This window comes from Artemia franciscana, chromosome 13 (assembly GCF_032884065.1).
Source record: "Artemia franciscana chromosome 13, ASM3288406v1, whole genome shotgun sequence".
NCBI lineage: Eukaryota > Metazoa > Arthropoda > Branchiopoda > Anostraca > Artemiidae > Artemia > Artemia franciscana.
In genome coordinates, this window is record NC_088875.1 from 47,883,269 (window position 1) to 47,906,314 (window position 23,046).

Consider the following 23,046-nt stretch of genomic DNA (forward strand, 5'->3'; position numbering starts at 1 on the left):
TGACGAATGAGTCTGTTGGTTGCTCGAATGGTTCCGTAGTCGATAACCAGCAAACTTTTTTGGTACCTTCAAAAGGCGAGGTAAGTGTGCTATTATTGTGTGCCATTAACAGAAAACCACTTTCAAATACAAATAAAGCGATGCTAATTTGACAAGGAAATGAACTTAATTTAGATTTGAAACGGACAGAATTAAAAAAAAAACAAACACTGGAATTGAATGTAATTAAATATAACCTAGATTTAAAAGAGGGCACAATTTAGTTTAAATAGGATATAAATTATCCTGAATTTAACATGTCAAATCTAAAAGAAACGTTAATGACAATGGGTGAATACATGAAACCCAAAATGAATAGAAATTGAAATGAATAAGGATAAATTGAAACAAAGAGAAATAGCCACAAATAACAGTTGGCCGTCGTGCCCCTTAATTCCCCTTTCAGCCTAGATTTTCGTTTTGCCTCACCAAAAAAAAAAAAAACAAAAAAAAAACAGATTACATTGAAATTATCAATTAGTCCAACAAGTTCGATTTAGCAATCAATTATCTATATTTCTGAATAAATGCAACTAAAAGGAAACAAGGTCACAAAACAAGTTTTTTTTATAAAATAAAATAGTAAAAATAAATTGATCATCACAAATATAAGTATAATAAGAAATTATTTTTTTTTTCCGGGAAACTAAATAAAGTGTTTTGATTCTTTTTTGATGTTACAGCAAAGGATATTGCTGAAAATACCTATCGTCTTCAATAAAGTACAAAATATGTGTTAGTCTTTAAGAGTAACTAGTTAGATTTGACAACGCTTTTCTTCCGTAAAAGTTCAAACATTAACGATCTGTTGATTCCCAAAGACAACTACACCTTCAAGAAAAATCTGCACTTTCTTAAGCTGTTTGATGTCATTTATTTTAGCTTATTTTTTGCTCATTTTCCACTCACTTTCCTTTTTTTTATACTTTATGATGGCTACTACTAAGAACTTCATTTCACTTTTATTTTTTTCAAAATTATGAAGTTTTATCATGTTTTCGTCAGTGTTGCCACGTTGAATCGCAAAAATAAATATGCAAGAGTAACTAGTTAAATTTGACAACACTTTTATTCCGTAAAAGTTCAAACATTAACGATCTGTTGATTCCCAAAGACAACTACACCTTCAAGGAAAAACTGCACTTTCTAAAGCTGTTTGATGTAATTTATTTTAGCTTATTTTTTGCTCATTTTCCACTCACTTTCCTTTTTTTTATAGTTTATGATGGCTACTACTAAGAACTTCATTTCACTTTTATTTTTTTCAAAATTATGAAGTTTTATCATGTTTTCGTCAGTGTTGCCACGTTGAATCGCAAGAATAAATATGCAAGAGTAGCTAGTTAAATTTGACAACCCTTTTATTCCGTAAAAGTTCAAACATTAACGATCTGTTGATTCCCAAAGTCAACTACACCTTCAAGGAAAAACCGCACTTTCTAAAGCTGTTTGATGGCATTTATTTTAGCTTATTTTCTGCTCATTTTCCACCCACTTTCCTTTTTTAATAGTTTATGATGGCTACTACTTAGAACTTCATAACTGCTTTTGGGAGTCTTTTTCATTTAAAATTTGATTTTCGATTTTTCAACATATATATATTAGAAATGAGCAAGATTCACTACAGGTGGAGCCACATTCCAATGACCCTCATTAAAAGAACAAACATAAAAATAAATAAAAAAAATTAGTTTAATGGACTTTAATTTTCTTGAGTACATCTCAAACAGATGCATTTAGATTTTTTACACAGCAGCTATTGTTTATTGATAGATGACCGTGCTTGCAACTAAGCCGCAAATTTGCCTTAAATTGGGTTCATAGTTTGTTAGCGCGGTAAAATTTATTTCGCGCAGGTAAGAATTGATCATGTATAATAAAAATGTTTGTCTACGTTTCCACTAGCCAATACAATCAGATAGTAATCTTACGGTCCTTGGTACACTAAATGAATAGATAGTTGTCCTTACCAGGCGACTGGAAACGCGGTTGATCATGATTCTCTCAGGAAGATCCATTGTATTTGCAATTGCCAGTACTATAAGTCTAGATTCGAGTTTTGATGGCCAGTCAAATATATTGTACAACACATCTTGTTTTCTTGTCCATAATAAGTCGAGCTATTAAAAAGAAAAAAAAATACTTGCATATAGGCAGAAAGAAAAATTGGGCCTACAACTGGGCCTGCGAAAACACTTATTTAGGAATTTTGATTTTGTCTTCCCATAAAAACTTTCTCAGGGTGGACCAATGAGTGCCTATATATTAGTTTAGGCCTTATAATACACTTTGTATTATCTAAACCACCTCTCTTAGAATTTTTTTTCATCCTTCTTCACAAAAAAGACCGGCTACAAAACAGCATAAAAAAATAAATAAATAAATAAAAAAAAATAAAAAAATATATATATATATTTGGGATGCAAGATACGGACATGACTTGGAGCCTACATTTTTCTAAGGAAAAAGAATCCCACCGATGAGCTAAAATTTTCGTTTCCGCCACGACTCAAATTTTTTGATTTATTTATTTATGTCTTTTTCCTTTGTGATGTAGTCTGAGCTCTATTTTTTTTAAGTTTCAAGTTCGTTTTATACTTTTTACTTTTGACCGAAGTCCTTTTTCTAATGATTATTTTTACCCTTTCTACCAATTGTTTCTATACTGATTTTTGACTTGCATTATGCTTATGCTTTGTTTTGATTTTAGCATTCTCTGGCTGGAAAGCCCTTTTTACCAATTGCTTCTTTACTGATTTTTGCCTCGCATTATGCGTATGATTTATTTTGATTTTAACATTCTCTGGCTGGAAACGCGAATTCGGCTATTCTTTTTAGCTTGTGATAGTTGCTTATCAATAAGGTATTATCCTATCTCCATCTATTTTAACTGGTGGCAGGAAAACTCCATCTTTCAGGTTCTTAATAACTGCAGTTCAGAAGCCAAATCTGATGAAGATTTGACATCACCAGCATTCTAATTAATTCAGCCATAACTGTCACATCATGCCATGAATCGATGTTTTAACCATTAATATATCATGGCTTCATTTCTGTGAGGGATCAAAGAATCCCACAGATGAGTTACAATTTCCAACCTCAATTCACATGATATTTTTACTTCTTCTGCATTGGGGGCTTCAGCCTCTGATACCTCCCTGTGTTGTTATGATGGGACGTTGTGTCAACTGCAACTGCAACAAGAGTGCTTTTATAGTCGTGCTAAAAGGTGCTATTTAGTGTCACTGCAATTGTATTTTATAAGAAGTGCCTTGATAAGCCTAATTGAGTGGTTCACTCTGAAAAGAAACTACCAAAAATTGGCAAAAAAGTCAAAATCAGTGTTGCCAGTTGATCAGCACCGTTTCGCAGTGCTAGCCTTTGAACAAGCGATGATTTTACTTTAAATCCGGAATTTTTTTTTCTTTTTATGTTTTTACTTTTATAACTTTAATAAATCAAAAATTAATTAAGATTTTAAGGAATAAATATCAGCATATGTATGTTCAACTGACAATGCACATTCATTTGTATTTTTTCAGCAAAGTGCAAATTATGTTCGGCTTTTGAGCCCGGTTATTTATTAAGCATAGGGGGAGTTTGAATCGGTTATTTATTGTGATTTCTTTTCGTTTTGGGTTTCATTTATTTATTGATGCTGATTTGTGGTAGTTTTATGCTTGGTAAATTATTTGATTCTAATTCTGCTTATTTGTGGTTTAATGAAGTTCTTTACTTAAAAAAACTTATTTTGCAGAAAAGTTGTTTTTATTTAATTTCTGTTCGTTTTATATTGAAACAGTCTTTTTCAGGGAGAAAGAAAATAGTAGTTTGAATCTTCCCGGTTTTTCTTTAAGAATTTATAGTTAGCCTGCTATTTGTATGCTGGAGACACTTTTTCAACAATATTTAGCAGCATACGCCCTTTTGAAAATCTTTACACAAATAGTAGCATTTGATTTAGTCGTGTATATCCTGTGGTTGATCTGATACATAAAACTTAATACTATTCCCAAAAAATTGAATTTATGCTTTTTGAAAGCCTGAATACACTTACGCTCTTTTGATTTAGTAAAATTTTAAGAGCAGAAGTAGTTATAGAAGTAGCTCCGAAATTTTGAACTTAATGTTCTCAGTCGTTCTTGGTCGTCTTATTGGCAACCAGCAGAGACACAGTGCCTTTTGATTTAATTTTAAAGCAGCATTCAGTTTTAAAGCATAATGGGCAAATTACATAGTTTAGGGGTTTTACCTGCCCAATAACCCTAGAACTATACACTAGACATTCACCTGTGTTGAACAAAATGGCTTCCCTAAAATTTTAATTGGAAGTATTTAGAAAATTATGAGCCAAAGAAGAGGGTGGATTGCCCTCCATTGACTGTTGACCCTTAAAGAGGGCACTAGAACTTTTAATTTCCAATCAAACTAACTTCTTTAAAATATGGAAGACACTTCTAGCCATGAAAGAGCAGTGCTGCTAATGTCCTTGTATGGCCTATATTACTTATATGCCCTATTAATACATGCATGCACATAGTTTTTTCGTTTAATTGAAACTCCCCCTAAACATTTCCTAAAAGTTTCAAATTAATACCACTAGAATCGTTAGTTACAGTAACCGTAGAAGCAGCATTAAATTTATACAGTGTTTTCTGGCTAGTTCAAAATCCGCCACAACTTACTCCAAAAGGTCTAATTTTATAAGCCATAACCCATTAATATACGCTATTATTGTGATATTACTTTGTCACCCTTTTGACAATCTACACGATCATAATTGATTTTGATTTAGTAAAAAATCCGCCTAAATATCCCTTGAAAGCTTCACCTTAATACTCTTAGATTGTGTAGTAGCAGTAGTAGCATTAGTAGCAGTATGCACATAGCACCTTTGTTTTGTTTTTTTCAACATCTCCTTCAACACAAGATACAAGTTTCTACTTAATATCACCGACCGTTCCTGAAGTATTTCTGAAACGCCCTCTTTAAAAACTACGTGGAAATAGTGTGTTTTGAGTTAGTTCAATACAGTTTCAACATTACCCAAACTTTTTCCTTTAATACCGTTAGCTCTAGTAGCAGTAGCAGCAGTACCAGTAGTTATAGTAATAGCAATAATAGCAATATCAGTAATAGTAATAGCAGCAGCAGAAGTAGCTGTAGGAGTAGAACCAGTAGTATCATGATGCAAATATTGTCTTTCGGTTAGTTCAACATCCCCCTAAACAAGCCATGTAAGTTTTAATTTCACACACAAAACTGTTCCTAAGATATTGCTGGTATGCCCTTTTAACAACCTGCATACGGATGGTATGTTGTGATTTAGTTTACATAGCCCCTAAAAATTCCCTGAAAATTTCACCTCAATATCCCTAGGTAAAGTTGTAATAGCAGTCACAATAGTAGTATTAGTATTCAACTGAATACAATTAGCCATTGCTGTGGTATTGTCAATGTTTCTTTTAGATAACCTCTATATTCATGTACTTCTTGAAATTTTCATGTTAGAAGTAGTAGTTGGAGCAATAGTAATAGTAGCAGTAGAACTAGTAAATGTAGCAGTGGTAGTAATATTGGAAGCAATGTACATATATTGCCTTTGGATCTTCCCCTTTAAGCATTCTCTGAGATTTCCAACTTAATAAACAAATCAATTCTTCAAATACGAAAATCTAAATGAACATAGTGTCTTCTGTTAGTTCAAATTCGCCATCAATTTTCTCTCAAGTTTTACCTACATAGACTTAGCATTGATAGTATTAGTATCATAGTAGTTGCGGTGGTATTAGGAGAAGTAATTGCAGCTTTATTGTTGTATTAGTAGTAGTAGTAACAGTAGTAGTAGCAGCATTAATAGTGGTAGTAGCATGTATATCTTGCATTTCTGTCAGTTAAACATCCCTTTCATCATGCCCTGGAAGTTTGACCTTGAATTGGTAAGCCGTTCAAAAAATATAGCTTATGTACGCTTTTGACCCTCTTTTAACCCTAATACTCTAAGCCTTCCAAGGTGTTGCAATTAAAGTAGTAGTTGGAGTAGTTTAGTATCAGTAGCAGTATATGTAGCAGTGGTCATAGTGTTAGTGACGACATACATATTTTACTTTTTTCTCCATTGATCTACCCCTTTAAGTGTTCTCTGAAAGATCCAACTTAATACCCAAATCCATTCTGAAGATACTCCCTTTTGCCAATCTGCATGCTCATAGGGTGTTTTGATTTAGTTCAAATTCCCCTCAACATTTTGTCAAAATTTCACCTTCGTACTTAATTGTACTACCGTCATAGCAGTAGTAGTCATAGCAGGAGAAGTAGTAGCAGCAACAGTGTATTAAAGTAAAACAGTTCAAAATAGGAATGAAACATTTTTATTGACAGTGAATAGATATAAAATTATTTAACTGGATATTTCGAACACATATACAGTGTTCATCATCAGCAGTAAAACATTACTGCTTTATTTTATTATTGTCAATAAAAAGGTTTCATCCCTATTTTGAACTGTTTTACTTTCGTCATGGAAAGGCAGTGTGGTCTTCGAAGTTATCTACAACAGTGTATTATTATTAGTAGCAGTAACAGAAGTAGTAGCAGTATTAATAGCAGTAGTAAAAGGTAAATTTTGCCTTTTTGTCAACTAAACAGCCCATGCATGATTCCCCTGAAATTTCGTTTTGATACGATAAGCCGTCCCAAAAATATTACTGGTAATCCCGTATCAACAATTTGTAGGCACATAGCATGTTTTGATTTAACTCTAATTTCCCCTCAATGTTTCCTCAGATCTTTTTTTCCCCAACCTTAGCAGTAATTGCTACAGAAGAAGCAGTTTTAGCGATAGTAGTGGTAGTAGTAGTTGTGACAGCAGTAGAAGCAGAGGTAGATGTAATAGTAATAGCATGCAAATATTGCCTTTTTGGTCAATTAATCATCCCCCTTATCATTCCCTGAAAGTTTCAAATTAATATACTCAGTCATTCTCGAGTTACGCCCTTTTGACAACCCATATGGACATGACATGTTTTGATTTAGTCCAACACTCCCCTCAACATTCCCAGAAAGACTAACCTTAATGCCCTTCGTATTTTGGAAAAGTAGAAGTCAGACATGCAGGCCTTTTCTCAATACCATATACTATATGTGAACAATGAACAAATTGCCTAACTTAGTCCTCACCCGAGGCCTCGAGTGGGGAGTTGACATCCCCAAACGCATAATTACTGAAACTTTCAACAATGCTGAAAGAAATAGATGTCTCAAAACTTTATTTGGATGTTTGTTTCGGGAAATGATGGGCGTGGGGGGAGGGGTAATTGCTCTCATACCCGTTTGACTCTTAAAAATTTCAAATTTCGTGTTTTATAAAAATACCTTCAAATTTCAAATCAAATGAGCCCCATCTGAAGTTTACACGTCCGCCCATTCCATTGAAACCTTATATGCCCCCAGGGTGTAACGTACAGCCCTTGCTCCAGGGATCAAGGTGTTTGCGTCAATCTGAATGTATTGTTATGTATTCTTTGGACTATTTTGAACCAAATAGCTATCTTACAATTTCAATCAGATGCGTAAGAGGGGTAGGGGTTAGTTGACCTTCATCACTTCTGACTTTTAGAGCTTCCAATTTTCAACCAAATGACCCACCTATAAAGTTTATACAGCCATCTATTCCATAAAAACCATAAATGCCCCCGGGTCACAAACTACAACCCCTGCCCCCAGGCTCTGGTGGTTTGTATCAACCCAAAAATCCTTGTTATATGATCTCTAGACTATTTTGAATAAAATGACTATCCCAAAATTTCCATTAGATGTATTTTGGGAAAACACGACGTGTGTGTGTGTAGGGGGTTGGGTGCTGTCCTTTGATCAGTTTGACTTATAAAGACAGCACTAGTAGTCATGAAATCAAACGAATGAACCCATTCCGAAGTATATATGACAACCCTTTCTATAAAATCTTATATGCCCCTAGGATATAACTTACAACCCTTGCCCTAAGGCTTTGGGGGGATGTCATCCTCAAGGACATAGTTTCCGGACCCTTCAACTACGCTGAACAAAGTTGCTATCTCAAAATTTTGATTGAGTATGTTTGAGGAAATGATGGGGGCGGAGGGGGGCGTTGGCTCTAAAATCACTTTTGACTCTTAATAGGGGTACTATAACTTCCAATTTCAATTCAAATGAGCCTCATCTGAAGTTTATACAACCACCCATTCCACAAAATCCTTATATGCCCCCAGGGCGTAACTTACAACCCTTGCCCCAGGGCTCTGGGGGGCCTTATCTGCCCTGGATGCATTGCTATATGTTCTTTAGACTATTTTGAACAAAATGACAATCTCACTATTTCAATCAGATGTGTTTGGTAAAAACAGGGGTAGTCAAGGGGGGGACTAGTTGCCGTCCATCACTTTTCACTCTTAAAAGATAACTAGAACTCTTAATAAGGGTATTATAACTTCCAAGTTTAGATTAAATGAGCTCAGTCTGAAAATTATATGACCATCCATTCCATAAAAGCCTTATATGCCCCTGGGGCATAGCTTACAATCGTTGCTCCAGGACTCTGGGAGGTTTTGTCAACACTGAAGGCATTGTTATACGCTCTTTGGACTATTTTGAACAAAATGGCTATCTCACAATTTCAATCAGATACGTTTGGTGAAATAAGGTGTAGTCGCGGGGGAGGGGGCTAGTTGTCCTTCCTCACTTTTTCTCTTTATAGATAACTAGAATTTCCAATTTTCAACCAAATGGCCCTCCTCCAAAGATTAAACAGCCATCCCTTTCATAAAAACCTTAAATGCCCCCGGGGCATAACTTACAACCCCTCCCCCAGGCCTGTTTCAACCCGAAAAGCCATGTTACATAATATCAAGACTATTTTAAATAAAATGGCTATCTCAAAATTTCTATTGGATCCATTTCGGGAAAATACGACGTGTGTGTAGGGGGGGTAGCTGCCTTGCGATCACTTTGACTTATAAAAAGGGCACTAGAACTTCTGATTACCAATCCAAAAAGTCCACAACAAAGCTTATACGACTACACTTTCTATAAAAGCTCATATGCCCTCAGGGTATAACTTAAAAGCCTTGCTCTGAGGGATGTGGGGGGGAGGGTTGTCATCCTCAGAGACATAATTTCAGAAACTTTCAACTACGCTGAAAAAAAATGGGTATCTAAAAATTTTGACTTGATGTGTTTGGGGAAATGAGGGCGTGGGAGGGGGGTTGGTTGCCCTCCAATCACTTTCGACTATTAAAGAAGGCAATAACCCCTTCAATTTCTAATCGAAAGAGCCCCTTTCAAAGTTTCTATGACAACTCTTTCTATACGAAGTGCCCTGGTCTAAAAAAAAATGCATTGTGCCAACATAGTTCTTTACTTAGGCAGCGCTATTGCGCTGCCTATGATAATAGCAGTTTGGGTGAATGGAAGAAGAGGAAGATTAGGTGTTAGTAATCCCGATTCCTAGGGCTATACTGAGAAGAAGGTTGGGATGGACAGGCTAAAAGACGAAGGACTTTAAGGATAAAGGACAATAGATTGCAAAAAAATCGTGCCTTTTGAGCCTTTATCTGGTGCCAAACGAAAAGTAGGTCGTACACGAATGGTTTGAAACAGGTCTCAAGGGAGGATTTAAAGGAAATAAGCAAATTTGAACATCATTCGAGGGTTCAATAGTGAAGCTTTCAATTGTTTGGGCTTCAGGCAGCTCAGTGCTGCAGCGCTGTGGTGCTGCAGTTAACAGTACTAGTGGTAGAGATATATATTAAAATTTTAAATATCGTTTGTTATTTTTCTTTAAGATTATTTCCAACTTCGAAAAATTAGAATTAATAAAAAGTATATAAACAAAATAGATAGAATTACCTCATCAACTAGAAGCAAAATCAACTCTTTTTTCGGATTCCGCTTATTAAAACGTTCATTAAGCATTTGCAGCGCTTGGGCTGAAGTCAAACGAACACCTGTAATTCCTTCCCAAATTTGGACATACACTTGATGAGGGGTTGTCACACGCATACCATTGACTTCTACAAACTAAAAAATTCAAATAAAGAATTAAAATTGAGATAGTCTCTGAGACACTGTCTATCGTTAAAAGATAGCCATATTGGCAAGCTTATTTTTGGCTGATAAGCCGGTATTTATTTCTAATAAAAGAGCCGCAACTGCTGATTTAAATACCCTATTCAAAGCCCAAACTAATATATAGCAAAGAAATCTATTTATCAAAATAAGTGGAAATCCTTCCTTTGGAAATTGTTTCCCAAAACTTCAGATAGCCACGATATAATTGCAATAGATTGATACTTACTTATATAATCTCTATCTTTCTTTAAACCATTTTATTCAACTTTGTTACAATCTAAGATCAATGGACAAAGTTTTGCACGAGACTGCGTTGGCTATTATTAACCGATTACAGGCAATATGATTGCCTTCGAACAGGCTGATTCAAAGGACAGCTTGTTTTTCAGCAAAGAGGGCATGGCATATTTCAGCACAATATGTATCAAGACAAATCTACACCTCATCCTTAGGCAACTGGAGTTAGGCAGCTTGGAGGAGTTGAAACCTGACATTAATTTTACTTGGAATCGAATCAACCGACTCGAGGAACTGAGCTTGGACAATCTTTGACCAATAACGACAATGCCGCCACGCTGAGGAATCACGAGCTAGCGGATTACGTTGAGAAACCGAAGAAAAGCAAAAATTAAAAGAATTAGTGCTTTTGGAGAAACAAAAAGCAATAAATCATTTTTTTTACATGTTCTCATGTAATGAAATTGACCGGGAAAATTCCACTCTACAAGGAAACATACCTGAAGAGAACAATGAATTATATATATGAAGGAGTGATTCAATTGCGGCACCTGCACAAAAAGGAAAATTGAGAGTAAAATTATTTCTGAATTATCATTTTGAATTATTGTTTTTTCGCCTAAGGAATTACCGATATGTTATGTGCACTTTTTTTTCTGTTAGGCACGGTACCAAGACACTTAGAAATAATAATCTAGAAGACTAAGCTTAGAAATAAAGAAATTCTTGTTTTACTGAATACTGTAAGGCAGGACAGCGAGGCACTGAGACTAGGGGGCTGAAACATTGTTTCTTCCCCCTCATCCAGCCTATTACTTTCACATCTATTACAAGCGTATTTTCTTTGCCTTAGAGCAAGTTCGACGAGGATGGGGGCCTAGTCCCTGGGTTCCTAGGTTTAAATAAATGATTTAAACCTATTTTTATAAATGATTTATGTAGAGCTTTTAATATGATTTCGTATGATCTTGACATTGGATGTGACGGGGAAAAAGTAATTGTTCCCAGCTTTGCGGATGACACTCATATAACTGTGTGGCTGCACGAACAGGAATTCAGCTGTTGAGTCGTATTAGTTCTTGTCTGGAGTTTGTACAAAATTGGATGAAGCTTAATAAGTTAAATTTGAATTATAGTAAATCTTGCTTTTTATTGTATGGTAGGAGCTCAAATTATTACCCTTGGATAGACAAACTTAATATTGCTGATATGGGTATTTTAAGAGTGAATTGTACAAAATATCTAGGAGTTTTAATTGATGAATGTCTCAGCTTTAGAGAACATATAGATTATATTAGTCTTAAACTCGCTAGGAATGTTGGGATTTTAAGAAAGTTGCAGTATATTTTCCCAAGAGATATTTTAAGAACAATGTATTATTCCTTAATTCATCCTTATCTGCTATATTGTTGCAATATTTGGGGTAGTTCATTTCCTTCTCATCTCGATCGTGTTCAAGTTTTGCAGAATAAAGCGCTTCGAGTGTTATGTGGTGTAGGTTTTAAAGACTCGGTACAAAAGAGGTATATAGAATGCAAAATCTTGCCTTTAGCAGGACTTATTATTTTTTATCGAAGCCTGTTTATATATAAATATTTTCAAAATTGTTTACCAATATGTTTTAAAAGTATGTTTGAATTAGGAAGTGATATTCATACACATTCTACGAGACAGTCCGATATAATTCGTCGTCCGCTTACTATTACCCGTAGATCTCAATTCTCTATTCGGCATCTAGGACCCCATGCATGGAATTGTTTACCTACGACTTTGAGAAACATGGATAGTTTTCTTGAATTTCGGCGGGAATTAAAGCTATTTTGCCTTAATATTTATGGTTTTGATAGTTGAGTGGACCTCAAGTGGAGCCAAGATGTTGGTTTTGATTTTGGCGATACTGGTAAAGTGGTTTTAGTTTCTTTTTTTTTGTCTCTTTTGAAGTGTAAATCCGTTTCGATTGAAATGCAGGGTAATTGATTTTTTTTTCCTTCTTCTTTCTTTCTTTCTTTCTTTTTTCTTTTCCTTTTCTTTTCTTTTTATTTTTTCTTCTTTTTCGTATTGTTTTATTTGTATGTGTATTGGGGTTGTAAGCCCAAACAAGCTTTACTTCGGGCCATTTGCTTGTTTTGTTTTGTTATTTATATTAATAAACCCATCTTTCTCTTTTTCTCTCTAAAGGTACCCAATACAAGATTAATAATATAATAGCAGTTGATAGAGATCTTACAGGAGAGCCTTGAAGAACTACGAAATTAATTCTACATATATTGGATACAGAATATTGAGTCTCCGAGAAAAGAATACGATCTTCAAGATGAAAAGAAAATAACATTTTCTATGTGAAACTTTGTTATGACTTCCTTTGCAATGAACAAAACGCGGTTTGATGTTGCGTCCAAAAACAGACTAGTTTTCTCCCTAATTTTATATAACTTTTGCAAATTTGCTCCGCTCTTGCTCTTCTGATGATTTTACTTATTCTCAAAATATAAAACCCGTCATAGATATACTTGCACACCTTAGGCTACTTTAGGAGCTTAAAGGAGCCTTAAGGCTCCTTTAAGGCAAACTGTCAGTAGAAGCTGACAGTTTTTGCTTTTTAACTCGAACTCGAAAAGCAGATCGTCCTCGTTTGGAATGAGAGGATGTCGTAAGAAAAGATTTAAGGGAAATGAGAACTTCGTGGGAGGACGTAAAGAGGGAGTTGTTAGTAGTAGTTTTGCTCTTTCATATTGGTTTTACCCCACCCCCAAATATTAGGCTTCCTTCCAATAAATACCTCCTTACATCCCAGTGTTTGCAGTCAAAAAGAAAAACCTTAACTATAAAATATGACAGTATATAAAAGATATGACTGTGCTAGATATTTAATTTTGTATCGCTATTTATTTTGAAATATAGATTTCTCTGTTTCGAAGAAACGTAATTAACTTCTCAATCAAATAATTACAGTAGTATTAACCATGATATCGCAAGTTAGAACTTGTTCTACTAAGTTCATTGCGAATACACTGTTCAGCTGAAAGACACTAAAATTAGGCTATTTGATAATTTGAATAAGAGGTTGGAGAAAATTCAAAATTTCTAGAGGGGCCTGGACCCCGAGGCCTCCACTTGCGAATGTCCCTGTTCTCTACGACTCATGCCAGGATGTGATCTACAATGAACTTTATTCTTCCACACAAAAACAAAATTTCAAAGTAAACCAATATTGGCACGCGTACAGGATTTTTTTCTGGAGGAAAGGGTTCAAAATAAGAAAATAAAAGGTATGTTTTATAAGACTCGTGGCATGTTTACGTCAAAAACTACCTCTGATAAGGATATTCTGTACCGAGTACTATTTACGGACTCTTCCTCCAAATGTCTTAGAAATGTTGGGAGAAACAAAAATATTCCCAGAAGTTAAAGCTGACAATTTACAGAAGCCATGTCCTTTCTACCCTTTCTACCCTTACATATAAACTCAAGTGGTGTGAATGCACAGGTATAAAGACGACTCCAAGAACAAGATGAGAACGGAACGAGGTTGGCGAGGACTTTGACGCAGATGCTTAGATTGGAAGAACTACCGTTGCTGCCTTTTACGCCTACAAAAGCAGGAGAGCCTAAGTCGAAGAAAGTCAGCAAAAATGAGTATTATAGATATTATGAGGGAACAGCAATAGCCTAGAGGAGAGTGGGGAGAGAAAAGGCATCCTATGCATCTATGTCCATAATTTGTATTTTCCATTATAAATATTATAAATACGAACTTAAACCTTTATAACAAATAAAAGAAATTAAAAAGCTTGAAAGAGTATGCATATAATACATACTTTAAAATTACTAAGGTCTCCTTCTTCTCTAGCCTTGGACAAATTTCTAACAACTTCGTGAACAGTGGCAGTTTTTCCAGTTCCAGGGACACCACTTATGTACATACACCCTCCAATGCCATCTTGGATTTTCCCTTCAGCAAAAAAATGGATGTCAGAATATTCTGACTCACGACAAGGTAGGGACTCCGGAACTGCAGATACATGAAGTTGAGCTCGCGCTTGCTCTAGAACGGTTTGATGGACAACATTGGCCATTTTTAATCGCCGTGGAGTTGTTACTGGAGTTGTATTCTGAAAATAAATTAAAAGAACAAGTTTTAGAGGGTACTGGGTCACTACAAAGGGGCTACAAGAACTTACTCAAACGCTTCTTTTTACATACATGGGTTATGTATAATTTTTTCACGGGCTTTATTAACAATTTTAATCACTTTTATATTTTTTTTTCTTTCCATTTCTTTGGCTAGGCCACGTTTCACAGAAAAGGATGACTAATTACCAAATATTGCACTTTTTTGATATCTATTGAGCCAAACGAAATACAGGTCGTTCTTAGTATAGCCTTGTGGGGCTATAAAAAACCATAAGAAAGTACTTAAGGGAAATTAGAACCTCATGAGAGGGGGTAAAGAGTGAAGATTGAATATGTTGGAGCGAAGGAGAAGAATGTGAAGCTGTGTTGGCATCAGGCGGCTTAATACTTCTGGGAGTCGTAAGTTGTAGCTGCAGTAATTATTTCTTTCAAAAACATGAAGTTTCAATATAGGCAAGGCCACAGATTTTGAGGGGAAACTGAAAAACAAGTAAAAACAGGCAAACTATACAAAAATAGAGAAAATTGAGAGAAAGTTTATAAAATACTGACTTCTTCTTTGGGGAGGATGATGAGAACTACTGTGATCCCTCTGTAGCTTCTTCTAGAACCCTCTGGTTTGTTTCCAAGTTTTCTTAGAATGACATATGACCGGTCCATGCAATGTACTTTTTGTGTTTCTGATTTTTACTCTATTTACCTCCGTGGTATCAGGACAAAAACATGGTCGTCGTTTTTCATAATAAGTTAATTGTTTTTTAAACAAGTTTTTCAAGAAACACAAAGAGACTAAAGAAACTAAAAGACAAAACTAAACTAAGAGACAAAGAAACTAAACCCTACGAGAAGCAGAAATAAAGCCATATAATAATTCAAGCTCAAAACGAAACAGAATTTAAAATGAATAATCAATTTAAACACAAGATAACAAAAGCTGATGAAAAATGAATACTTAAATGAAATGAAATTAAAATGAAAAGTCTAGTCGAACTTAAAGCGAACAGAAATTACCATAAACGTGAGTAGGGCTACCGACCCCCCAAAACTATCTAAAGGGCCGAGCGTCATTCGTGCTTTGCTTAGAACAATTTGAATTTCGATCAATGTGTTTGTTTTTGTCACAGTATCAACAATAACACATCACAAACCTGATAAAGGCTTTCAAATAAGAATAGTGGACCCCCCCACCTTATCTAAACACTAAACGGTTTGAGCGCCATTCGTATTTTACAGAAAATGACATGTACCCTGAACAGTGTATTTTTACTTGTCAAAACATCAACAACAATAACAAAAAAAAAGAAAATCACCATTATAATCACAATAACAAATAACTGGAAAGAGCTAATGAAAGTAGACTGACCGTTCAATGCACAGTTATGTTAATTCTTGTAAGCGTCAGGGATTCTTGATTTTTCAAAGCTATAATTATTAAGAATGAAATGTGTGAATTATATTTTATTTTCAGTAAAGCGCAAAAAAATGCTACAACCTTTAGAAGGGTAACCTTACTCCTGTTTGTGGTAATTTATGTTCGTTTTATGTCCAAACAGATAATTAATTTTAATTTCTGTTCGTTTTAGGATTCACTTAATCGTCTATAGAAATATCTGTTTCCTTTGTGTCTAATGTAATTATTCATTTAATTTCTGTTCAATCAGGGTTTTAATTATTCACTGATTAATTGATTTATATATTAAAGACTATTAATTGTGTTGCGGAGCAACACTACTGCTTTCGTAGTTTTTTTTGTTGTTTTTTTTTTTTTTTTTTTTTCACCGTGATCAGCGACCTGTAGCTCCGAAGTGGTAAGAGTTAAAAATTTGAGATTTTTCAGAGGGAAGGGAAACGTGAAACAGAGTAAAAAAGTTCCAGAAAAGTTCCTAAAATTTCTAACAGTTTTCCATAAAAAAAATAAAACGGTTTTTTTCTTAGAAACTGTGCGTTCGATGTTTGGCGTCAAGTTAAGACGACCCTAGCTTCGGAAATAAACTCGTTAGAAATACAGTTATGCTGAACTCATGTAGAACTTTCATTTGTCTCTTCGAGAACCGGAGCACAAAATTCCGTAGCTCTTACAGATTTCCCGGAAATAATTCCGGTAAAGTCCATCTCGTTCCGATCTCTATCATTTTTTATTTTCTATAGGGCTGAAGCTATCCTCACCCCCATCCTGGAGACACACTTGAACATGCACATCTCCTAATTCACCATCTTGCCAAAAGAATCTTTTTATTTCATATTTTGCCGTAACTGTTTGTTTGTTTAAATAACTGAAAGTCCAGTTGACTTACTAAAAAAAATTTTGTTTTGTTGTCAGAAAAAAATGGATGTTACAAATCAATACAAGTAGATTTGTTTCGTTAGTTTTTTTTTAATTAAGGTTATAATGCTGCATTTCGTCGTGAAAAATTTTAAGAAACATCTGTGGAGGAAGGGAAAGAGGTCTCTAATTTCAGACCATCAGGATATCTAACAGTAGCGTTTGCCATGTCTTAATCAAATCTAGTCAGATATTGGCCTGGAAATGTAGAGTACGCAAACATGTGTCAAGTAGTTACTGAACTAGGGTTACCAGAAAATTTCTTTCTATCGCAATCGTAGGCAGATCCTTTATGAAGTACGACCTCGTAAACACACGCCAGTGCAGGGGCACTAAGACTTAAACAATATCCCAAGATTCATGGGTAAAAAATCCAGGACTTGAAAAAAAAAATTAAAGATATCAAACAATAACATTTCTATCTTATTCGATTATGTTCATATATTCGTATTATATATTTTTGATATAAGGTTATAATCCTTATATAATATTATTATATTCTTATTATATTATAAGGTAATTACCATGGATAATTAATTTTCCAGGATCCCGAGCTCAGGACTGAAAACCCCAAGAACTTTGCAACGTGCAGTGGCAGCCATAGTCTATTGGAATAATAAACCCAGGGAACCATTGAGAAAACCAATAAGTCATTTTATGGAAAGTGCCTCATGACACATTGTTTTATTGTCGACGTGAGAATGTCATTAGATTTACTCCACTAATTCGAAAGAACTTTTGTTACACTTCTGTTTGTTTATATAGTTTTTGTTTTATCCCCCTTCCTCAAATGCTCAAATAATTGGAACGTCGAGTTTCCCATTTTTATTTTCATACAAAATGCGGTGACGCTGTTAAATTATGCGACAATGACGATATCAGCCTTGTCAGCAAGCAATGCTAACAACAATTGTCAACAACGTCAACAAAATTGAAAAGAACAATGGGAATGTTACAAATATGATAACGTCAATAATCATGGTCCATTAATTTAAAACGACTTTTGCTACAATTCTGTTTCTTTTACGAAGTTTTTTTGCTCTTTTTTCAAATGTTCAAATAGTTAGGAGCTTCGAGTTTTTTTCGTTTTAATTTTCATCATAAACGTAAGCCATATTTATCAGAATAATTTTGTTCCATCTTGAAGGCCAAATAAAAGCCAAAACGCAATATTTGCTTTTTCTCTGAGCTAAGCAGATACAATTTATAACCATCATTAAATAGGACTATAAACGAATTAAGCCGGTAACCTGTTAAAGGAGGACAGTTAGACTGGTAAAATACCCGATACGCATCCCCCTTTCAAACCACCACACCCAAATTACATAAGTCCTGAGAGTCAATTTCAGACAGTTCTTGGAAGAGCTTTTGGCTAAATGGCCCAATAACCATGATTCTAAAGATGCTCGAAAGTTCTAAGGATGACATTTAAAAGCCACAAAATGCGAGTTGCTACTGATTAGCAAAAATTTTTACGACAACTACACGAACCTTCTTTTCTTCCAACAACCGCGAATTCACTGATTTAAAAATGAATGAACTGATTTACCTTTCCTTTCCTCCTTTTTGGTGTGGATACAACGACTTCATCAGAACTTTCACTGGTTTTTCGTGATCTCACTGATCTTCTTATGCTGCTCTTTGGAGTACCAACGACTCGCCTATGAAAAGAAGGCGTCATATTTTCAGAGTCCTTATCACTACCATTAGCATTGGTTTGAATTCTAGGTTTTCTTGCAGGTGTTGATTTCTGAAAACTTTTCTGATTATCAGCCTGAGAAGAAATCGTAGTTTTTATCGGAGTTTTAAGTTCACTCCTGACATTTGCTGATCTCTGAGATCTCTCTTCATTATCAACTTGACGATATTTCCCTCTTTTCGTCGGTGTTTCGAGTGCATTTTTGACGGTATTCGATTCTAAATTTAGTTTTTTAACCACGCTTTCAGATTTTGAACGAGATTTTGAATTTTTCTTGCCAGGCGTAATAGTCGCGGTATCCTCATTATTGTTAACTTTATCTTGTTTGACAAATTTTAATTTCTTCGTTGGAGTGTCAGTCAAAATTTTTGAAAGAGTAGTAGCAACTGAAACCACTAGTAATTCATCAGATTCCACACTTTTGTTTTTCTTTGCCGGAGAAGCTTCTACAGCACTGCTAGACGTCCGCTTTTTTCTCAACTCAGGTTTTGTCACTTCAGTGGACACGGTATCTTTTATCACATCGTCAAGGATTAAAACTCGCTTAGCCAAACCACTCCTCATCACACTCTTCTGCTGCTCACTCGAAGACTTCAGAGGTGTGCTATTCCTATGAGGAGTAACTGCTTCCTCGTCAACAGAGACCGTTTTGGGTTTTTCACTGCTTCTTATTCGAGTAAATTTCACCTTTGTATCACTATAACGCTTTGTAGAGAAAGTTGCTTTCTTCAAAGGAGTTTTCTTTTGACCATCAGGATAAAATCCGCTGGGCTGTTCATTTTCTGATTCATCAGAATCCAGAAGCTCAAGAATATCGACATCGCGGACAGGTAACTTTGCAACACTCCTTGAAATATTTTTAACAGGCGTAAACTCATTATTCTCTTTTTCGGCTTTCTTTGGTGTTCGTAGTTTTTCCGAGCCTCCAACTTTCCCAATGTGGTTTGTTCCAACATTCTCTGGTTCTTCTCTGATAGACGAGAGACTAGGTCGCCTTACCGGCTTTAAATCTTCAGGGGATAGAAGCATTATTCTTGGTGGGGCTATAGGAACGATGGAACGCTTGGGCAATGACCTCTTCAATTCATCTTTCCTAAAATGATAATACAATTAATTAAGCTGTGTTGTCAATAAAATCCCTTCTAGTCATTGATTTTTAACCTACTATATTATGCTAATGACAACAAAGCCGTCACTGCAGGGAACCACCTGAGGTCAAGATACTGACGACCATTTCTCTTTTATCCAATAACAAGATAGCTTTTATGTCAGTAAAAGTTAAGAAAAAAGAATTCAAATCAGTACATTAAGCCGAACACTTAAAATTAAAAGAAATTAAAAAGGCAAAATCATCAAAGATAAAGGGCGAATCAGTAAACTTGACAATTAAATTACAAAAACATTACAATAAATCAAACACAAAAACGGCAATAGAGGAAAAGGGGATTTTGGCAAGGACATAATCACGAATTATTATTAAGGTGCTCCAGAATAAAGGGGATAAAACTTTTACGAAACCTCTCTGTAACAGCATGGATCAGAGAGTAAGTTGGGAATGCTAAGGAGGCTGAACTTAGATAGGCTGTGAAGTAATACTTTCTGTCTGTTTTAAGTTTCAACTTCGCTCTTTACTTCCCTCGGAAAAACTTCGCTTTTTTTAAATTATATGCATAAAGTCAAAACATGTTGTATATCATTGTTGTAGCGATAGCTCAAACAAGTAAAGAGTGAACCAAGACCTACAGTAACAGAAAGTTTAAAAACACCTTTTGAAAAGAAAATTGCCTAGTGGAAAAAATGTCATTTGATGCTGATTCAGGAATGGTAACTATTATTTCGGTTTACATTAATACTGAAAGCTAATGGTGAAAAAATAAAAAATAATCACGCTGATTCCGAATAAGAGCCTGAAACCCGTCAGATCGAAACGAAAAGCGCACTATTGGAACATTCGTAGCCAAAAACCATTTACAGAAGAATTAATGTTGCCAAAACCGAACAACGAGGAAAATCGCGTTTTTTTTGCGCACGGGAAGTACTGATATTTCTCCTTTTTTTCCTTTTTTGTGTTTCGCCACTACTGGAGCACTGGAACATCATAAAGAGCCCTTTAACGACTCGTTTGAAAGAAAATTTTCATATCTACGTGTTTTTTGTTTTTTTTTTATTTTTTACAAATTTATCTTGATAACGCCATGATTACCTGAGATATGGCGTCCAAAATTACAATTTTTGGTGCCATTTCTGAGGTGGATAGGCTGTGAAACATGGAGAGGGTACCATCATAATCTCCATGGGAACGATTGCTCCAGTGTACCAAGTGTGCCATTGGAACAATCATAGCTAAAGACCCTATTCAGAAGAATTAAAGTCGCCAAAATTCAACAACGAGGAAAATCGCTTTTTTTACGCACGGGGAGCACTGATGTTTCTCATTTTTTTTTTCTCTTTTTTTTTGTCCTTCGCCGCTACTGGAGCACTGGAACATCATAGAGGGCTCTTTAACGATTCATTTGAAAGCGAATTCTCATATCTACGTATTTATTTCTAAATTCGTCTTGATAACCTGAGATATGGTGACCAAGATTACACTTTTTGGTGCCATTTCTGAGGTGGGTAGACTGTGAAACATGGAGAGGGTACCACCATAATCTTCATGGTCAAAAACATCATACCTGATATAAATAGTCCCCCTCCCACTTCCAGTCCCTTATTAATCGAAGTTTCATAAATTGTCAACTGAGTAGCATAATTAACATAATTATTATGTTAATTATTATTAACATAATAATTAACACCGTAAAGAGACGTTTAGTAGCTAATTTCGTAGCGAATATACAGCTCTTGTTTGGCAATTTGGACTGACGGCTGAACAAAGCGCAAGGGTTGAAGGAGTTCAGAAAAGAGCTCTAATGATAGTTTTGAAGCATGCAGAAATGTTATATGAAGAGCTGCTGACAAAGTTTAAAATACAAACTCTGGAAAAAAGAAGAGAGAAACTCTGCATGGATTTCGGAAGAAAATCTTTGATCCACCCAATCCACAAAACCCTTTTCCCCCCTCAATCCACAACAAAACGACTCCCACGCAGGGTTGCAGTGCCTGTTGAGAAACTTCAGCCGGTACGCTGTGCCCACCAGCGGTTAGGGAAGAGTTTTATACCTAGCTTTGTAAAAATGTATAACGAAAGTCAGGAGGATTGATGTGTTTTGTTTTCTTTGTTTTTTTTTATTTTGCGTCGCTTTTTAATGTGACTATAGCATAAGAAATTTGGCAGTGCCATGAAAATTTTGGTGAAAATAAAATCTTATCTATCCATCTATCTTATCTCTTAATCATATCTGTTTGCATTTTTGTAATTTCGTCTTGATAACCCAATAGTGAAGTGCCGGTTGGCACCAAAAACAGAATTTTGTGTTTCATCTCTTAAGTTGAAAGGCTGGGAAGCATAAAAAGGGCACCATTATAATCTACATTGTTAAAGCTCTCAACTGGAGGTTTTTAGCACCCTCTCCCTACCCCCTTTGGACGTGACAATATACACACCCGTACGGGATAAAAAAAAACTGCACAATGAACAAAAAAATCACTCGAATTTGTTTTAGGAATAACATTGTCATTTACATCAAACTTAACAGTAAAAGGTAATTACGAAAAAAAAATCCCAGGGATTTTGAAAGAGTTTTAAATGCTGACTTGTCTCTTTTGATTCCTACGGCAGTAGCAGGAAATCAAAACATCGTAAAAAGCTTTGTAAGAGCTTATTTGAAAGTTAATACTTACATCTATATGCTTAGTTTGGCGGCAAATGGAACCAAAGATGATATTTTTGTTTCGTGTACAGTTGAAATCTTTATGACCCTAAATCCAGATGCTTAAAATCTTCCTCTTGAATACTCTTCTTCCTAGTCCCCTTAGGAAGTCGAAATTAAGAGCGAGTTTTGAAAAAAAACTATCCAGTGAGAAAATGTTTTCATTTAAGATTAAAACTTATTCAAGAATAACGATAAATACCATTTATGTTTATCGAAAGAGTAAAGACAAATTACTAAGACACATTTTCAGGATTGAAAAAGAACATGAAACCCTGATGTACTTTTTTTTTTCAGCGCTAGTAGACGCTGGAAAATCGTATGAGTGTTAAAAAGTGTAGCCAAGCAAAGTTTTCGCGATTAAGGTTTTACATCCCCCACCCCGTCAAGGTGTACATGGCCACCAGTTTTGAATTCACGTGCAGGCCTGTCATTTCGGGCCAGGGGAGGACTGCACTTCTGAACTCAGAGGATTTCTGTTCCTAATCCTGTTGTTTGGGTGGGTTCTGCGTTTTCATGAAAGCGCTAGTTACTCAGAATTCTACAAATATTGAAAAATCACTACCAATCAGCTTATTTGAATCCTTTTTTCAGAAACCAGATGAAGTGTAAAATATGGCAATAATTTTCATAAATATAACAATGTTTCTATTCCAGTTTCTTTTTTTAATGACCTTAAAACTTTTTTGTTTATT

At 35.1% G+C, this 23,046-nt stretch overlaps 1 protein-coding gene across 1 annotated transcript in view; it reads right to left on the reverse strand.

Annotated features, from left to right (window-relative positions):
- The window catches only part of LOC136035025 (origin recognition complex subunit 1-like), a gene marked incomplete at its 5' end in the record, with an annotated part of 61,045 nt that overhangs the window by 9,388 nt on the left and 28,611 nt on the right, over positions 1–23,046 (reverse strand). The window contains 4 exon segments of the mRNA XM_065716613.1: positions 2,010–2,159; positions 9,925–10,095; positions 14,202–14,495; positions 18,390–19,632. Of these exon segments, the coding sequence (XP_065572685.1) occupies positions 2,010–2,159; positions 9,925–10,095; positions 14,202–14,495; positions 18,390–19,632 (1,858 nt within the window).